General features: G+C 42.7%; 1 protein-coding gene and 1 pseudogene across 3 annotated transcripts in view; one reads left to right on the plus strand and one right to left on the minus strand.

Annotated features, from left to right (window-relative positions):
- The window catches only part of PRUNE2 (prune homolog 2 with BCH domain), a 284,658-nt gene extending 270,244 nt beyond the window's left edge, over positions 1-14,414 (minus strand). For all 3 annotated transcript variants that reach the window (XM_081505723.1, XM_081505702.1, XM_081505712.1), the window contains exon 1: positions 14,288-14,414. In XM_081505723.1, coding sequence (XP_081361849.1) covers positions 14,288-14,323 — 36 coding nt within the window. In that variant the 5' untranslated portion in view covers positions 14,324-14,414. The remainder of the gene's footprint in view (positions 1-14,287) is intronic.
- LOC145539638 (small ribosomal subunit protein eS4-like) lies at positions 6,029-6,835 on the plus strand (annotated as a pseudogene).
- Positions 14,415-19,820: the final 5,406 nt, after the last annotated feature.

Below are 19,820 nucleotides of genomic sequence, written 5' to 3' on the forward strand. Positions count from 1 at the left end.
AAAAGAATCCACCTGCCAAGCGGGAGACTCAAGTTTGATCCCTGGATTGGGAAGATCCCCTGGAGAAGGAAATGGCAACCCACTCCAGTATTCTTACCTGGGAAATTCCTTGGACAGAGGAGCCTGGTGGGCTACAGTCTATGGGGTTGCCAAGAGTTGGATACCAGCTGAGTGACCAAGACTATATATATGACCTGTATACATTTCCTAAGACCATGTTTTCAATTTGCCTACAATCTAAAAAGAAAAAAAGTTCTCCCGATGATCACGGTAAAAATTGAAAATGAAGTTTGTATTATATTAAACCAGAGTCAGTCCAGTTCAGTCGCCCAGTCATGTCTGACCCTCTGTGACCCCATGGACTGCAGCACGCCAGCATCAGGGTCTTTTCCAATGAGTCAGTTCTTCATATCAGGTGGCCAAAGTATTGGAGCTTCAGCTTCAGCATCAGTCCTTCTAATGAATATTCAGGACTGATTTCCTTTAGGATTGACTGGTTTGATCTTAAACCACAAGGAGTGGTCAAAATTCTGCTCACTGAAAGAATCCAGGCCTCCCAAAGTCAATGGCCTTGGGAGTCTGTTTATATGGTAGCTGCCGAAGGGTGAGAGAATTCTACCTGATGTTTCAGGTGGGAGATGCTGCACGCAAACCAAACCAGGTTGCTAAGGGCAGAGAAGAGATGAAAGTGTTACAAAGCAGAGGATGGAGGCCAGAGAGCAACCTGCCCTCAGCCTCCCTGGAGAGGGACTTGGGTACGCTGCTGTCCCGGAGAAGCAACTGGGCACGTGTCCTCTCAGACATACCAGTGGCAGCGGGCAGCTAATCTACCCACCTGTCAGACACTTCTGTCCTCTCGGGGAAAGGTGCTGGTCTGGCCAACAACATGGGCCACTTGCTAGAGAAAATGTGTATGAAGAGTGCAAGACAAGCAAAATGCTCCTCCATCAGGCTGAGCTCCTTCCCTGGGCCATTCCTTCTTTTCCATTTTGGAGAGCAAGAAGTAAACATGTACATCTCTCTTTTGCACCCTTCAATTAATAGATAATTTTATGTATTTATTTATGGCTGTGCTGGGTCTTGCTATGCAGGCTTTTCTCTAGTTGCAGTGAACGGGGGCTACTCTCTCTTTGCGGTACGAAGGCTTCTCATTGTGGTGGCTTCCCTCATTGCAGAGCACTGGCTCTAGGGCACTGGGGCTTTAGTAGTTGTGGCACATGGGTTCAGTAGTTGCAGCTCCTAGACTCTAGAGCACTGGCTCAATAGTCATAGCGAATGATCTTAATTGCGGCACAGCACATGGGATCTTCCTGGATCAAGAATCAAACCTGTGTCTCCTACATTGGCAGGCAAATTCTTTACCACTGAGCCACCAGGGAAGCTCCAACAGATCATTTTTTCACAGCAAAAAAAAAGACCTAATTGAATTGTTGGGCTTCTTTAAAAATAAGCCACTTATTCTTTTTTATTTTTTTAATTTTTATTGAAGTATAGTTGATTTATAATATGTTATTTTCAGGTGTACAGCAAAGTGACTCAGTTACATATATATTTTTTTCAAATTATTTTCCCAATATTACAAAATATTGAGTATAGTTCCCTGTCCTATATAGTAAAGAAAAAAAAGCCACTTTAATTCTTAAAGTCCTGTTGTTTCCAACTGAAAGAAACAAATGGGTCCTACAATGGGGAAATCTTCCATTAAAACTTTCCAAATAATAGAAAATACATCAGTAGGCAGCTCCGCCCTCTCTGGCTGTTCTTAGGGATCTTATTTTACAGGCCCAAGGTCATTGCTGCAACTTCTTTATGGAGCCCAGAACCAGAGTAAAGTTCTTGATTCAGAATGGGAGTGGAGAGTGGGGCTTCTCACATCTTGTATGTGCCATGGGCCTATTTATGCTTCCCCACATCAGGCTCACATTTATAGCACCATCATCACTCTCCGTCCTGACTCAGGATCACTTGCTATAAACCATGACATTTCACATATCTGGCTTCACTTAAGAATGAGCTCAGCCATGCAAGGGACTTTTCCAGACAACTGAAGCTTACCCTCCATGTAACAACTGCTGTTCTTTTTTTTTTTTTAACATTAATTATCTGAGTTGGATTTTTTTTTCTGAAATTGCTTACATACCCTCACCTTCTCTTAAACAGGACACCAAGCTTAAATAATTTTTCTTCCTTGATTATTCAGGGTCATTACTGTGAACTTTCTGCCATTGATGTTATGGCCTCCAGAGTCTGTGCAGGTGTTTAGGACTATTTACCCTACATCAGATGGAATGACATTTACTGAGCATCTGGGTCCACTTCTTGGAAGCTTGTTTGCCTGTGGTTTTGTTTGTGGAGCTCCCCTATTGTACGTTACCAGCAATGGCAACCTCTGGCTACACTCCTCCCTCCACCCCACTCAGAGAAACAAAGCTTGTGAGTATTCTGTCCAAGCCCAAGTTAAGCAATGAGGATGACATAAAATCGGTGCCAGCATTTGTAAGTCTTTGCTGCGATCCCACCATTCTCTGAATGACTTTCAGATATCATCATACCAATCAGCTCAGAAAGACAGTTTAGGGGATTTTCCTGTGAGAAAAGAACTAATTCTCAAAGTAGGTTTTTAATACTCAATGGCAGTTGTCTGAAGGAAGGCTGCCTTTGTGTAATTTTCAGTTTTCTGGAAACTTTGAACTCCAGACACATGAGCTCTTACTTTTGCAGATCATTCATCCTGAGCTTTTGGAAAGATTTTCTTCTATGTCTCACCACTTTTCAAACTTTCCTCCCCTCGAATCCTGTTTTTCTTTGCTTTTCTCCTACTCTCCTTCCAATTCCATCTCCGCCTTTCTTCTTTCCTTTCTCCCTCTTTTCCTTTACCCCCATGTGTGTGTCCCTAGTACAACCAGTAGTCTTCTGCACCACTGCTAAGCTGGCAGTCTGCAGAGCAGATGTGAAGCAAAGAGCAGAAATCTTGACTCCTAACCTCAGCTCTTCTTGCCAGCTGTGTCATCCAGGCTGTGCTCACTCTCTATCTACACTCACTCACTCAGACAAACTCAACTTTTCTGTCTCCAGCAAGAGAGTGACAATAATGAAGAGAAAAAAGGTACAAACAAACTTATTTACAAATCAGAAATAAATCCATAGATATGGAAAACAAACTTATAATGACCAAAGGTGAAAGGAGGGGAAAAACAAATAAGGAGTTTGAGATTAACATATAAACACCACTATATATAAAATAGATAACCAGTGAGGACCTACTGTATAGCACAGGGAACTATACTCAATAATTTTTGATAACCAATAAGGGAAAAGAATCTGAAAAAGAATATATATATACATATCTATGAAACTGAATCACTATGCTATACACCTGAAACTAACACAACACTAAGTTGTGAATGTCTGTGAATCAACTATACTCCAATTAAAAAGATAATGTATATGAATATGTTTAGTAGTCATATGGAAATTATTGTTAATAGTGAGCTTAAGAGAATTCTTTTGACTATAGTCAGAATCTGGGATTTGAACTGGAGCTCACATTTAATTGTACATTATTCATAAATAAAATGGTAATGATAAAATTACAGAGAAAAAAGGTTTGGCTAAAAATGCATTTTTGAGAATTTCACTATATTGTTGTTGTTGTTGCTCAGTCATTCAGTCATGTCCGGCTCTTTGTGACCCCATGGACTGCAGCACGCCAGGCTTCCCTGTCCTTCACTATCTCCTGAAGTTCGCTCAAACTCATGTCCATTGAGACGGTGATGCCATTCAACCATCTCTTGCTCTGTCACCTCCTTCTCCTGCCCTCAATCTTTCTCAGCATCAGGGTCTTTTCCAACTAGTCAGCTCTTCCCATTGGCTGGCCAAAGTACTGGAGCTTCAGCTTCAGCATCAGTCCTTCCAATGAATATTCAGGGTTGATTTCTAATTTGATTTTTAGGATTGACTGACTTGATCTCCTTGCTGTCCAAGGGACTCTCAAGAGTCTTCTCCAGCAGCACAGTTTGAATGTATCAATTCTTTGGCACTCAGCCTTCTTTATGGCCCAACTCTCACATCCATACATGACTGCTGGAAAAGCCACAGCTTTGACTCTATGGACCTTTGTCAGCAAAGTGATGTCTCTGCTTTTTAATACTCTGTCTAGGTTTGTCATAGCTTTTCTTCCAAGGAGTAAGTGTCCTTTAATATTACACATAATACTACTAAATCTAAATAAGTTTCTAAATTGAAATAATGTTTGCACATATTTTCATGTATCAATCAGTTCTTAACATAGGAAATCTAAAGAGCAGAAGGAAGCTTACTGTAGGACATTATAAACTCAGTTGTTTGTTACAAAAAAATGAAGGAATCTGGAAAACCAAAAATTGTACTCCAACTTTGATGGCAACTAAGGGGCAACTTCTAACTTTTTTAAAAAGCCATTCTCATCAAAAATTCACTAAATACCCACAATATTTCTAGTCACTCTAGAAGTTAGTCACAGACCCTATCTTCCAAGTAGTTTATCAGTCTTTTATTTTTCTTTCACTTGGGCATACAGTGAAACAGTCTCCCAATTTATTCAACCAAATCATAGATAGTCCCGCACCATAACTTTCTCATAGCAGGTTCTCAACAATATTGATTGATTAGTCAATTATCCAAGGATATTTTAATATAAAATAGTTAAAGACAGAGAAATGAACCTCTCTTGGGTCAAAGTGAACTCACTACCCAACCCTCCCATAAACCTGTCAAGTTGCTCGCATTTTATTTAAAGAGAATGAAATGTTCCAGGATATCTGGTGGGAAGACACAGATGTGGGAGTGGGTCCTGGAATGGGAGTCAGATGACCTGGGAGCAAACACCGGCTGTGTTCTCTACTGACTTGAAAACTTGGGCAAACTTCTTGCCCACCTGAACCTCAGTTTCCTCAACTGAAAAGGGAAATAATAGCTACATTACAAGGCTGTTTTGAGTATTAAGTGGAAAAATATATTTCTTAGGGATAAGACAGATAGTCAACAAATTTCAGTCAAATTAAAATCATCCCTGTTTCTATAAAATGTAAATAGGGCTTCCTGGCTCTCTTGTTCATCATGATCATTTTCATGTTTTTATTACTGTGAGTGAAAGAGATATTCTTGTCTTAGTACATACACACCTGCAACAGTCTTAATATCATTTGACTGATGAGGCCAGTCTGGAAGGCCTTCAATTTTCCTATCAAGGACTGAAAAATCTTCCCTGCTAGTCTCATGACATTAGTGCTGGCCCAGAAGCACCAGAACAAGCTGGGCCAGCTTGGTGAAATGGCTGGGATTAGGGGAGTCTAATTTTCCCCCTTTGGACCACATAATGGAAGATCTAAGGCTCCAATAGTTCCATTCTGTCTACTGATGCACACTGTGGTTTTGCATAGTGCCTATTCCCTTCCCTGCCTCTCTCCAATCCATTTATGCTTTAATCCACCAATTCTTACAGATTCCAAGCAATCATGCATAAAAACTAGGCTCATTATTTTACAGTAACATTTTGTACAAAGTGTGTACCACATAAAATCACTGTATGGCACTCCTTGACCTTAACATCTCTCATCTCCTTCTAGTAAACCAACCCGAATTCCCATATACTATGGCCAGCCCTTCTCCAGATTCAGATCTCTTAACGTCTGCACCTGCTCATCCATTTATTCATTTTTTGGCCACTACAGTGTATTATGAGTTCTGCAAGCCTTATATCTTATGGCTCCATTCATTCTAAAAACACTTCCACCTTTTTGTGCTTAGCACAGTCATGGCTCAGGGCTTCCCTGGTGGCTCAGTGGTAAAAGAATCTGCCTGCCAATGCAGGAGACGCAGGATTCAAGGATTTGATCCTTGGGTCGGGAAGATCCCCTGAAGTAGGAAATGGCAACCCACTCCAGTATTCTTGCCTGGAAAATTCCATGGACAGAAGAGCCTCATGGGCTACAGTCCATGAGGTCTCAAAGACTGGGACACAACTGAGCAACTGAGTATACATGCAGTCATGACTCATGGTCCCAAGAAGCCCCTGAAGGATATAGCAGCTCCAAAGCACCCAATGCTGAGTAAATTGACCAGTGTGTTTGCTCCTCATCCATCAACTGGTCCCCACGAGCTAAGAGGGTATCTTCCCCTCATCTTTTACTAAGGAACAGATTTAGGTACTCACTGACAGGAAATGAAGTAAAGAAGATCTGCATGCAGTGGTTCATTAAGACTGATGGCAAGGTCCAAATTGATACAGCCCACCTGCTGGCTTTAAGGATGTCATCAGCATTTGCAAGAAAGGGGAGAATTTTTTCTGTCTGATCTGTGACACAAGGGTGGCTTTGTTGTTCATTGAATTACACCTGAGGAGCCAAGTACAATTTGTGCAAAGAAAGATCTTTGTGGCACTAAAGAATCCCTCATCTGGTGACCCATGATGCTTGTATCATCCACTATCCCAATTCCCTTTCAAAATGAATGACTCCACTGAGATTGATTTCAAATCTGGCAAGATGACTGATTTCAACAAGTTTGATACTGGTAACCTGTATATGGTGACCAGAGTCACTACCGTGGGAAGAACTGAACAATCTTCTGCTGCGATCACCAACAGAAAGAGACAACCTGGTCCTCTTGGTGTGGTTCATGTGAAAGACGCCAACAGCAGCATCATTGCTTTCCCATTCTCCAACATTTTTGTTATTGCAAAGGCAACAAACCATGGATTTCTTTTCTCTGAGAAAAAAGTATCTGTCTAACCATTGCTGAACAGAGAGACAAGAGATTGGCAACTAAAGAGAGCAATGAGTCAAATCATCTCTAGGAGACATGACTGGAACGGTCTTTGGGTTTAACTGGGCTTCCAAGGTGGTGGTATTGGTAAAGAATCCCTCTGCCAATGCAGGAGATGTAAGAGACATGGATTCAATCCTTGGGTCAGGAAGATTCCCCTGGAGGAGGGCATATCAGCCCACTCTAGTATTCTTGCCTAGAGAATCCCATGGACAGAGGAGTCTGGTGGGCTCCAGTCCACAGGGTTGCAAAGAGTTGGACATGACTGAAGCAACTTAGCACTCACGTAGGGCTTAAATAAAGATAATGAGGAATGATTAATTGCCAAAAAAAAAAAAAGCCTCTCACGAACAAATAAAAGCCATTTACTGAGCTTCAGGCACTGCACCAGGTTCTGGAGTACAGGTCTCCAGAGCAAATCCATACAGAGACCTTGGTCCCTACTCTCATTAATCAAACAAACATGCCCAATAGAGATATAATAACAAGCTAAGATAAATGATCTAAAAACATCACCCAAAACCTTGACTTAGACTCATGAACTGGGAGGTTGGGTGGAAAGAGGTCATTCAGCAAAGTTTTCCCTTCATCTTCCCCTGATCTGAAGAAGAGGTAGGGGTTATTTAAACTAGGAGAAGGAGCCAGCAGAAGCTGGGCAGCAGATGAGTCAGATCCTAGGGTCAGGGTAGGAGAGTTGTCTATTCTCCTGAGAGCAATGGAAACTGATAAGAAGGATTTAAGGGAGTAATGTGACAGAAATAAAAGACACTTTCACAATGGCTGGCAGTAGTGGGAAGGAGAGTGGTCTGCAGGGGATCAACTGGCTAGCTGGCCATTGGAGTCATCTGGATGTCTGATATACGGTGGGTGGGGAAGGGTTAGAGGAAAAGGAAGTTCCCAATTGGAGAAACCAGATGAATACTAATACCGTTTACTGAGACAAGGAACTGCAGGAAAGAACAGCTTGGGAGCTTGAGGGCAAAGGGACAGAAGTAGCCACTGTTTCAAGCTCTGTGCTTAGGGCTGTAGGTACATTATTTTGGCTTTATGACAAGGCTGCAAAGTTGGTATCATTATCTCATTTTTCAGATTAAAAACCCAAGGCTGTAATATCAGCTTAATTTTTCTGACCCAACCTTTGTGGATCTAATTTTTCAGGGCGATCTAGTGCCCAGTTAGCCTCCCAAGAGCTCTTAAGAAGAAAGATGACTTTTCCTTAGAATCCAAAGCCCAAAGCCACAGAGCTCAGACAGAAATGGATTTGGAATGTTGCCAGAGACTTTGAGTAGGTTACTCTGGGACCCGTGGTAGGGCGGCCATGTGTGATTGTGCATAATTACAGTGTGCACAAATGTAATATTGTAATATTACAATTACAATCATAATGCGATGTGTGACTGCATACTGCGCAAACCCAGAGGGCACCAGTCATATCCAAGTTCCTGTGAATGCTGCCTCCTGAATGCATCAGCCCTGCCCCTTCCCAGTTTCTTTTCAAAGAAAGACTCCAAGCTCCATGACTCTAGGATTCAAAAAGAATCAGTGACCAAGGTAACACCATGCATTTGACCTCTCTGGTCCTAGAGCTTCTTTCCTCTTTTGCAGCCTTCATTCAGACCCAAGTGTTTACCCCTCACCTTTTCTCTGCTCATCTAGTACCCTAAGGAGAAGTAGATATAAGGGAAGAGTGACCCGTCCATCATTAGACCACTATTGCTTACAAGAGCTCCCCAGGGGGATATACCAAATCTAAAACACTGCTAATATCTGCCCTAATTAATGATACAGAGAAACAAACAAGTTATACAAAAGCTGTCACCTTTTTATCTAGTTATAAAATATTCCCCATATTTCTGATTAAAGAGTGTCCTTGCTCACCTGATTGCATCTTCCCAGATCTGAAGTGCTGTCCAAACAGCAGCGACCAATTCTTCATCTTTGAGGAAGACCAATCCACTCTGAGATTTATCCTGAAAAAGTCTCGTTCTCTGACCCTGGGGCCAGGACAAAAACCACAGCTCTCCAATTTGAAAGCTCAGCCAGTGAGAAATGGAGCTGACTCTAGGCCTAAAGCAATTAAGGGCTCTTTTCTCATCAGCCCCTAAGGCGGTGGGACCACATTTGCAGAAGTGCTTTGGATTCCTGAGTTTCTTGCTTGGGAATGCTCTGACAAGAGGCACAGTCTCAAGTGCGCCAGCCCTGGCTTATGATGGGGAGGGAGCTGATCCTGCAGTCTGTGATCAGAATTAGCTCAGCTTTCCAAATGAAGCTGTTCCACCAGCATCTCCATCCTTCCCAGTCCTTACCACCGTGGCCTTTTAAAAGGTATGGAACATTCATTTTAAAGATGCTTTTTATTGATACATATGACCTTGTTTCTGTAAAGGATGTCAGGAAGGATATGTTTCTCAATTTCCAATCAAGATGATTCCTCTGCAGACACACTGCAGTGTTTTCCTTTCTTTCTTTTTTTTTTTGAAACCTCATCTCCTTTATCAACTCTGATGTGGTTGTTCCTTTGGAGTTTTGAATGTGCTTCCTTGTCCTTACACCACATACCAGAGTGTCAGTTGACATTTAGGGTCACCCAGGATTTTCCTAATACAGAAGTCCACATATGGACCAGTTCCCACTACAGAAACGAGCCCTTCGTCTGCAGCTGGCACTGCTCAAGGGCAGATGCATTCCCCAGACTCTGGCGGTGACGGTGACCCTCTCCCCACAGCATTCCTGGGATATTGATGTGCCCTGTATCCTTCTGCTGGCAGCTGACACTTCCCCCGATGCTGGCTCGTGACCCAGCTCTGAGGGCACCAGGGCTGCAGTGATCCCCAGCCCTGAGCACCTCTTGATTTGTATCAGCTTGTGCGGTCTGGCAGTGGGAGAGGCTCAGCAGCCAGGCTGCCCTGTGTAAAGACCCTGGCTTCCTGCCAGTCAGAATTCCAGGGGTCCCATTCCTCATTTAGCTCCTCTTTTTCTCCAAAGTTCATGGGAACTTGGACCATTTACTGACATCATAAGGCTGTCTTGGCCTGAACACTTTTTTGAGCTAACCACTATGATATTGGAGGACATTTGCTAAATCACAGGCTAGGGCTCAAAGCCCTCATTCCCTCCCCATCTTCAATTTCTCTTACCACAGAAAGAGTCTAAGAATGACTAAGACACCACTACAGAAATGGGATAACTGAAAATGGAAAGTATGGCTAAAATTTAAGGATAGATCTGGAACTATGGGATTTGATCTCTGTCCCTATTTCAGCTCAGAAGGGGCAGGTGGAAAAGTCAAGTGGGCACTGGCAGGAGAAAAATAGAATGTGTTTTTGCTCTTATTTCTAGTTCGAGCAGTGAGTATCCAGATCAGAAACATAGCTGGAGGATCAAATAATGAGTTTTTCAAAATAAGGGATACCTATGTGTGGTTACCCCTTAGAAATGACTTGTTCAGGCTGATCTGTGATGACCGAAACTTAGAAAGGAATAAACCACGGTGACTGAAGGATCACTCTGAAAAATAATTCTCTGCAAAACAATTCTCAATAGACTGGGAAAAAATTCTAAGTGTTCAGTAAAAACAGGAAGATATATTCATCCTCCTGTATAATCAAATAAATACTAGCTTTAAAAAAAGAACCATAGCTGGGTTCTCATAAGGGGAAGGGAACCCAGGTAACAAGCATCATCCTTTGATTTCCATCCCTACTGCCTTGGGGGTCTTGCTCTCCTGGTGCTTATTCTATTGTCTTGATTGTTTTAAAAATAACTGAATCAGTTCCCTAGCTGTCAGGAAGGCACCACTTCTAGAGACTGTGCTTGGAAGGAGTGACTATTTCCCTTGCTGTCCTCTGCCTTCAGCTAAGGTGTTTTACAGAGAAACTGCAGGTACCCAAGCCTGTTCTTCCCAGGCAGGAGGCAGGCCGCCTTGAGAAGCATTTGAGCTCCAGAAGAGGGTGATTCCTCTTAGGCCACACTTGAGGTTTACTTTTGTCATTTCTCATAAATGCCACATAGTCTCACGAATGAAGGGGAAGTATCCGAAGGGGAAATTTAAGGAAAAGTCGGATGGGATTAAGTGACTGAATCTGCCTCAGTTTGAGGACTAGCAGAACTGAGTTGAAAAAAGAATTAGGAGACCACTCTCCCAATTTCAATAGAAATAACCTTCAAGCTACCTGATTAAAAATGAAAAACCTTCCTTCTACTTCAAAGATTTCCGCTCCACCCAAGGGCCTGGCCTAGAACAGCAGAGCTTCTCTCCCCACAATGACAGATGAATAATAAATGCTCCTAGTCAGAAGAAAGGGCATACAAACAATTTCTCCAAAGTTTTGGTTATTGGAGATTTTATCTATGGCTAATAGTAATTCCATTTTACAATTTAAAATTTCTTTGGTCTTTAGCTAATGAAATTAGCTAGCTCCAGTGATGAAGAGGTTATGTGAACGTAACAGAACAAGATCCTACAGGGCCTGCCTGGAGCAGACTCCTCCCCTTCCCAGGTTCTCCATCTGCCTCTGTAGAAAAACTTTAGCCTCCTAGTCCTTCCTTGAGTTCCAAAGAATAAATTTAATCAGAGAAGTGAAAAAAATGCAGAAAGAAAGAAAAACAAACGAGACAAAATAATAAGAATTTAGCCATTAAAAAAAGTCAAGGACCTTTAGTTCCTTCTTAAGAGTTATAGATAATATTCTGAGCTATATACTTTGAGCTGTTTTTCAGACACTGAAACCCCCATCAGGTAGAAGTTAACTATATGCTGCCCACAAGCATGTAGGTCCCAGGGTGGTTGGAAGCAGAGAAGGTCTGAAACTGGTGAGGTCCCAATTACCTCATCACCAACCAATCAGAAGAATGCTCATGAGCTGATCATGTACCCCACAACACCCCTGTCCCTCACCAAGACTTTTAAAACCTTTCCCTAAAAGTTATTGGGGAGTTCAGGCCTTTTGAGTACTAAATACTGGACTCCTTGTTTGGAACCTGCAATAAATATTGCATTTTCTTGTACCATAACCCAGTGTCAGTAGATTGGCTTTACTGAGTGCAGGCAAGCCAACCCAAGTTTGGTTTGGTAACATTAAGACTTTGAAAAGGAAATGGTTATTTCAAATCATTAAAAGATATATATCATATGTACAGAATATCAAAAAAAGAAGTCAAGTAGGTAGGAAATAATCCCTGTTAGATATTTTTTTAGGTTTCATAAAGATAAATCTATATCAACTTCTGATGGAAAATGGCTTAAAGGTAACACCTAAATTCAATCTAGTTCTGGTCTAATAAAGTCTAGGTGAGAACCAGCATGATAATTTTCTTCTCCCTAAAGTGTTTCCCAAAGAATTAACCTAATTTTTAAAAACCCTACCATTCTATTGTGAATAAACCTCTCACAAACGCATGCCATAACTATTGACTTAACTTTTTTCTCCTAAACAAAGAGTATATATGTGTGTGTGTGTGTGTGTGTGTGTGTGTGTGTGTATCCTCTAAAGTAAAAGGTTTACCCACTACTATAGTTGAATGTTGTATATTAAGTAAAATTTTTATCTACCTAGAAAATATAATTTGTCAGGGGATATGTGACACTAAAAGTGACCAAACCACCTTTACTATGGCTAAAGATGAAAGGCTACTTGTGGTCGCTAACAAAAAAACCTACTACAAGAAAAAAGATAAAATTCACAGTAATTATTCTTCCAGCTAAAGCAGGAAACTGGGAATAGTATTACAAACAATCACTTCTTTTTCCTGTCATTTTTTTAAATGATGAAGAGCAACTGTTCCTCTAATGAAAGGACTCAGTAAATAAACTTAAGCATGACTTTCACCTAATTAATCCGAAACAGGGAATTTTTCACCTCAGCAATCGCTCTTCAGAAATGAGACAAACCTCTTGCTCACATCAGACCCCACAACCTAAATGTTTATTATTAAAATAAATGTTACAGGAGTGGAACACAGGTGCAGTTTACAACTGCGTGATGGTTGATCACCATTTTTTTATCCACAAAAAAAAATGAGTAAGTTGCCAAAATTAATCTTTTTTGATCATTTCTCACTTAAGGTTAGAAAAAGAACAAAGAGCATAGTTATACTATCAGAAATGGAAAAAAGAAAAAAAGAAATGCAAGTATTTCAGTTTTTTCCTTCATGTGCTCAAGTAAACCTATAAGAGAGTCAGCAGTAAACACAGAAACAATCACAAACCTCCTCAATTCTGAAATCCCCACAGACTATCAACTCTCTGGGAGGCTTAAGGTAGAAAACAAAGTATTTTTATTAGCATTAGTCAACTTGAAAGGTCTCTTAAAGGATACTTACAGTTAAATCTCTGTAAGAATCAACTTTAATAATCTTTTAAAGGATACTTACAGTTAAATCTCTGTAAGAATCACACATTCATCTTCACTCCCTTTGTTGTGTAAGGGTAAATGAGTTACAGAAAAAAAAACCCTGCAAATACCGTGCCTTGTGATTAAGACGTCATCTTAATGCAGACTTTGTATTTTGGCTTTTATGAAGGTTTAAAGGTTAAAGGAAACATAAATTATGCAATTCCTCCTATGCCAGGCCTGTAAAAGGTGCTTTCAGCATTCATTAGATATTGCTTCCAAATGGGCAAAAGCTTTTTTGTTAAGTGCCAAAAGAGAAACATTTCCATTATGCTCATTACTGCAATGCTGGAGAGCCAAAACAATTTGGAATCAGGAAACTGCTAGAATCTGTTGTTCCAGAATGTATAGCAACTGTCAATATACACAGTAAGAAATTACCCTTCACTGTTTGGACAGCAGTACAGTAAAACAGAGTCAGCCAACATGCTGGTCTGCTTCCAGGAGAAAGATAATCTGGCAAACCCCAAAGCAACAGCAACAGTTGAGGTTTTCCCCTTCTGCCTCTGCCACAAAAGACAGGTCTGAATAGGGCCCAGAGAGACTCAATTCACACTAGAATACCCCTGACTCCTGCCCAGGAAGGAGCAAACCCCATGTAAGGGATGCTCGGGTAAACTGCTATTCTCACACTTTCCTCTAGGTCGGCATTACCACTTCCTCATTTAGGTTTTGTCATCCCCTCCAGCTAAAGTACAGCTTCTTTTCCCTTTACACTTAAGCGTACCGCATCTGCTCTTTTATCGCAAGGAACACCACACCCATTTATCCTCTAGCCTTCAGGGGCAAACTGTAGATTTGGCTGGATCTGCGTCTCTCCAACTAAAAGCCAAAGAGATCACAGCTGGACACACAGCGCCCAACTTCGACCAGGTCACCACCACCCCAACCGGGGCTTTGGCTCTGGGGGCGGATTATGGAGACAGACTGCCTGGGGTAAGCCCCAGAGTCGCAGAGATTCTTTCCAGAGGACAGCCCGCACTCCCTGACGACTAAGTGGCAAAGTTGTTTCTTCCTCCTCCGCTGTAATGCCCACCCATCAACACGCGCGCGCGCGAACCAACGCACCCAGCTTTGCTCCCTCAACTTACCAATTTAGACTTGGCGCGCTGCAAAAATTCTTCCATGTCGTTGAGAAAGGTATGGACAGGAGATACCCGGAGGGCGCAGAGGACTATCTCCTCCCGGGCGAGAGGAGCCGGATCCCCGGAAAGTGGCCGCCCGGGACGCAGCGACCGGCTGCTCCCTCCAACCGCTCGGAGGCGGCTGAGGTTGTGGCTGAGCTCTCGGCTGTCGCCTCCCAGAGCTCCCCACCCCACCCCGAGCCCCGCCGCCCGCTCGGAGCGTCCGACTCTCCCCTAATAAGGAAAGTGGGTGTGACGCCTGGGAGCCCCAGGGCGCTCCTGGCACGCTGACTGGCACGCGCCTGTGGGGCCGGAGCTCCGCGGCTGGGGCGCGGGGGCGGGAGTGTTGGCGGATGGCGAGGGGCTCCTCCGCCAATCGCAGGGCCCCGCTGCGGCCTCCTGACGTGGCGCGCCGAAAGATGCTGCAACCATGGACAGCGCCCAGAAGTGTGAGCCAAGTGCAAGGGGCTGCTGCAGAGGGAGGCTCTGCCGCAGGCACCGCCGCTGTCAGCCAGGGGAGGTGGAAAGAGGGAAGAGAGGCCCCCAGAGAGCTCCCCTCCTCGGCCAGCGCCTTCCTGGCTGGCTGGCAAGTTACAGAGAGCTCCAATGGTCACTTAATGAGCCGACTCTGCTGGCCTGGCCAGGGGACACACTCAGCTAGATTGTGGGGTGGAGGGGGTTACTGCTCAGCTAAAAGCAGTACGACCTTGATGGAAAATAATAGGAAGAGCAGGCTAGGAGGTTGTGGTAGGTTGCATCTTTCCTCCTTGCTCTCAAAACATTCCTGCCCAGCAACAGACCTCTGCAGTTCATCCTAACTGGGTACCCTTATGGTGGCCCTGGGGCTATGGATACACACATCCTTCTGCAGTCGCAGTCCCCATCCACTCTGACATGTGTGCTCAGGAACAGTGAGGACAACAGAACCTCTTTCCTGCATAAGGGTCTGTGTTTGTACAAGATCTTCAGATCATTTCTCTGTACATTAAAGTTTAAGAAGTACTGCAATAAACACTTAAACTCATAGTCATGAACCTTAATTTAAGCCACAGAATATTGTCATGTGGACTCTCTAGCCTGCCTTATCAGGGACCCACACATATCTGGGCTTTGGCACACCTGCCTGTAGTGCCCTTCCTGCCGTCCCACCAGCCCCACTGCCTGGCTAACTCGTGCTTCAGCTATCAGTTTAGAGAAGTGACCTCGACACGGACTACACTTCAAAATCACTTTAATATCATCCAGGGCTTTAAAAAAAATACTGCTTCCCAGGCTATATTCTAGACCAATAGAATCAGTTGCTCTAACAGCAGGGAGACTGCATCAGTCTGGTGTAAAAATGTTCTAAGTGATTCCCACATGCAGCCCAGGTATGATCATCTGGTACACAAACTTTAGTGTTTATCTGAACCACCCAGAGATGTACTGAAACACAGATTTTTGTGCCTCACTCAGAGAATTTCAGGCTTAATAGGTCTGTTTAAAGGGCCTGAGAATTTCCATTCTTAACTATCTCCCAGGATTTGCTGATGCTGCTTTAAAGTTATCTTCCTCCAGGAAGCCTCCCCTGATCTACTTCTCCCTTTCCACCCCCATACTGAGTCAGTTGCCCCTTTCATGTTCTCTCACAGCAACCTATAATGTCTACGATACTGTAAATTGCCTGATTATTTGTCTGTTCTCCACCAGGCTGTGAATTCTATGAGAACAAGGACAATTGCCTATCTCATTCATTGATGTATCCCTAACATAGTTCATTTCATACATAAATTTCAATAAATATATCTTAATGAATAAATGTACATATGAAAGGCTTCTCTCTTTCTCTCTTTCATCTTGTGTGTATATGTGATTATCCAACTGTTTTTTTATTCAGGAGGACCCAATAAAAAGAAATCAGTTGAGTCTACAGATCTGATTAAGAGAGAGTGATGGGAATGTTGAGCTCTGATTTACATTCAGGCGATGAGCTGTATGGAAGCTGCAGATTCTATCAGCTTTCTTTGCTGACTTAAGTAATTTAAAACCATCCAGGTAAAACAAGTGTCTTGTCAGCCTTTAAATCTGTGAAGTTAATCACGATCAAGTAACATTACTGAGGAAAATTCCTGAGAATGCTTTGCCTGTGACTCCATTGGAGAATTTAGTGACAATCACTGAATTCCTCTGAATTTAACTTTGGGTAGGTATTATACAGCCTTGAGTTTTCTTGACTTTTTCTTCTTATGAACTCAAATGTATAACACCTATCTCCCTGCATTTTTCTCCACCAACGTTTCTACAAAAAAGTTTATAAAAATTTACCTCCTCCAGGAAGCCTTCTTGAATTGACCACTTATATTAGTTTCCTGAGGCTGATGAAACAAATTACCACAAATTCAGTGGCTTAAAACAGCCCTGGTGGCTCAGATGGTAAAGAATCTGTCTGCAATGCAGGAGACCTGGGTTTGACCTCTGGGTTGGGAAGATCCCCTGGAGGAGGGCATGGAAACCTACTCCAATATTCTTGCCTGGAGAATTCCCAGAGGAGCCTGGCAGGCTACAGTCCATGGGGTCACAAAGAGTCTGACATGACTGAGCACAAAGCACAAAGCAACACGAATTTATTATCTTACAGTTCTGTGGGTCATTAGTTTGACACGGGTCTCATCAGGTCAAATTCAAGAATCCAAGGTGTCAATAAGATTTCATTCCTTTCTGGAGTCTCTAGAATATCCTCTATTTTTTTCCCTTCTCCAGCTTCTAGCAGCAGCTCACATTCATTGATTCATGGTTGCCTTCCTCTATGTGCAAAGACAATAATGTTGCATCTCCCTGGTTATCTTTCCATAGCACATATGCCTCTGTCTCTCTCCTTTTATCTCTCTCTACCACTTTTTAAAGAACTCTTATTATTACACTGGATCTACCTAGATAATCCAGGATAATTTCCCCATGTTAAGGTCGGTTGATTAGCAACCTTAATCCCCCTTTGCCGTGTAAAAACATATTAACAGGTTCTGAGGATTAGGATGTAGTCATCTTTTGTTGTTGAGTCACTAAGTCATGTCTGACTCTTTTGTGACCCCATGGACTGTAGCCCTCCAGGCCCCTCCGTCCATAAGATTTTCCAGGCAAGAATACTGGACTGGATTTTCATGCCCTCCTCCAGGAGATCTTCCTGACCCTGGGACTGAACCTATGTCTCCTGCATTGGCAGGAAGATTCTTTACCACTGAGCCACCAGGGAAACTCCATGGTCATCTTTGGGAGCCATTCTTCTACATACTGTACAACACATTCCCCAAATTATTTGGGAGTTATTAGTCTTTGATCCTCAGATTCTTACCATTCCATAGCATCTAGAAATCTAGTGCCTTTAACTCTAAATTAGAAATCATTGACCCTGGCTACACAATGGTACCATCTGAGGGACTTTGAAAAAGTATTGATGTTCCAGCCCATCTCTAGAAATTCTGATCTAAGTTGTCTTGAGAGGGATCCAGGCACATCAGGTAATCCTCTGTATATTCAAAATTGAGGACCACTGAAAGTGAAAGTTGCTCAGTTGTGTCCGACTCTTTGTGATCCCATGGACTGTACAGTCCATGGAATTCTCCAGGCCAGAATACTGGAGTGGGTAGCCTTTCCCTTCTCCAGGGGATCTTCCCATCCCAGGGATCAAACCCAGGTCTCCCACACTGCAGGCGGATTCTTTATCAGCTGAGCCACAATGGAAGCCCAAGAATACTTCAGTGGGGACCACTGCTGTTAGATAAATTTGCATTCCCCCAGTTACCCAAGTACAAAATAGGGAGTTCAATTTGACTTACAACTTTCTCCTACCCCTTATAGCCAATTAATTCCCAAGTCCAACATCTTCAACCTTTGAAAAAGCCTCCTCCAACTTTCTTTCTATTCCAAGTGCCATTATTATAACTCAAGTATCAGATCTGAGCCTAAAGGCCACTTCCCCTTCTCTCTAGAGGCCTCTGCACTTGTCTGTAGAACACTCCCATTTCCTCTACTCTTTTTCACTCTCAGGTTTCTTGATTCCTGCTCAGGTTTCTGAGCACTCTTCATTTTGAAATTATTTGAGTAGATTAGTAGGATGGTTGTTATAGACTGCATGCCTTTCACATATTGAAGCTTTAATCCCCAAAGCGAAGACATTAAGAGGTGGGGCCTTGGGGAGTTAACTAGGTTTAGACGAGTCATGAGAGTAGAGCCTTCTTGACAGGATTAGTAGCCTTATAAAAAGAGGAAGAGACCAGAGTGCTCACTCTCTCCCTCTCTCTCCACCATGTGAGAATATAGTAAGAAGTGACCACCTGCAAGCCAAGAGAAGGGCTCCCATCAGGAACCAAATGGAACAACATCTTGATATTGGAGTCCCCAGCCTCCAGAACTGTGAAAAATAACCATCTGATGTTTAAGTTGCCCAGTCGATGGTATTTTGTATAGAAGCACAAGCAGACTAATACAGCAGTAGTGCTGGGAAAAGGAAGGCTTTAAGGACCATCTAATGCCATACCCTTATTTTACTGAGCAGGTAGCCAAGGCCCAGAGTAGTTCAATATCCTCTTGGGCTAACAGAGCTACATAGAAGCAGAGCCAGGATTGAAGCTCAGTTCTCCCTTGTTCATTCCTTCAGCATTAATGGATCATTAACTATGTTCAGGTAGATATTATACCCAAACTGAAATGTATAAGGCAAGACCCCTGTTCTCAAAGAGCTCACGGTCTAGTCACTATAATACACAGAGATGCAGTGATTGAGAAAAGCATAGGGTATTGTACTAGTTGAGATGCTATATGGCCTAGTGACTATAGTCTGGATTCTCATCCTTGTTGTGGTAGACTGAACATGCAAATTCTTTGACATTCCTCCCAAGAAGAAGTTGGGTCTATGTTCCCTTTCTCTGAGTCTTAGACAGCTCCATGACTTTCTCAGCAGTAAAATACAGCAGAAGTATCATCATGACAATTTCTATGATGTGGCTTTAAGAGACTGACAGCTTCCATTTTCTGTCTTATGGAGTACACACTCTTGGAACCTAGCCACATAGCAGCCACATGGAGAAGAACTAAGGACCCTGACTAACAGCACAGTCATGTGGTCAGCCATCCTGGAAATAAGATTTTCTAGCCCCAGTCAAACCACCCAGCCAATGCCACATGCAACAGAGTTAAGCTCTCTCTGTTAAGCCCTGCCCAAATTCTTGACCCACAATAGAACAATTGTTGTGATAAGCCATCAAATTCCTGGGCAATGTGTCATATAGCAATAGATAACCAGAACATCTGACCACTAACATCATACATAACTTTGGGCAAGTTATCTTTTTAAGCTTCAGTGTCTTCATCCATAAAATAGATTTAAAAAGTAGAATTATTGTGAAAGCTAAACACAGTAATACAGGCAAAGTGCCCTATTCCTGGCCTGTAGCGGCCACTGGTCTTTACAAAGGGTCTAACAGAAAAAAGAAAAACTTAATCCACTAGCTTGAAGCAGAGACGA

Source organism: Giraffa tippelskirchi, chromosome 1, assembly GCF_054371585.1.
Source record: "Giraffa tippelskirchi isolate mGirTip1 chromosome 1, T2T-mGirTip1v1.2.pri, whole genome shotgun sequence".
NCBI lineage: Eukaryota > Metazoa > Chordata > Mammalia > Artiodactyla > Giraffidae > Giraffa > Giraffa tippelskirchi.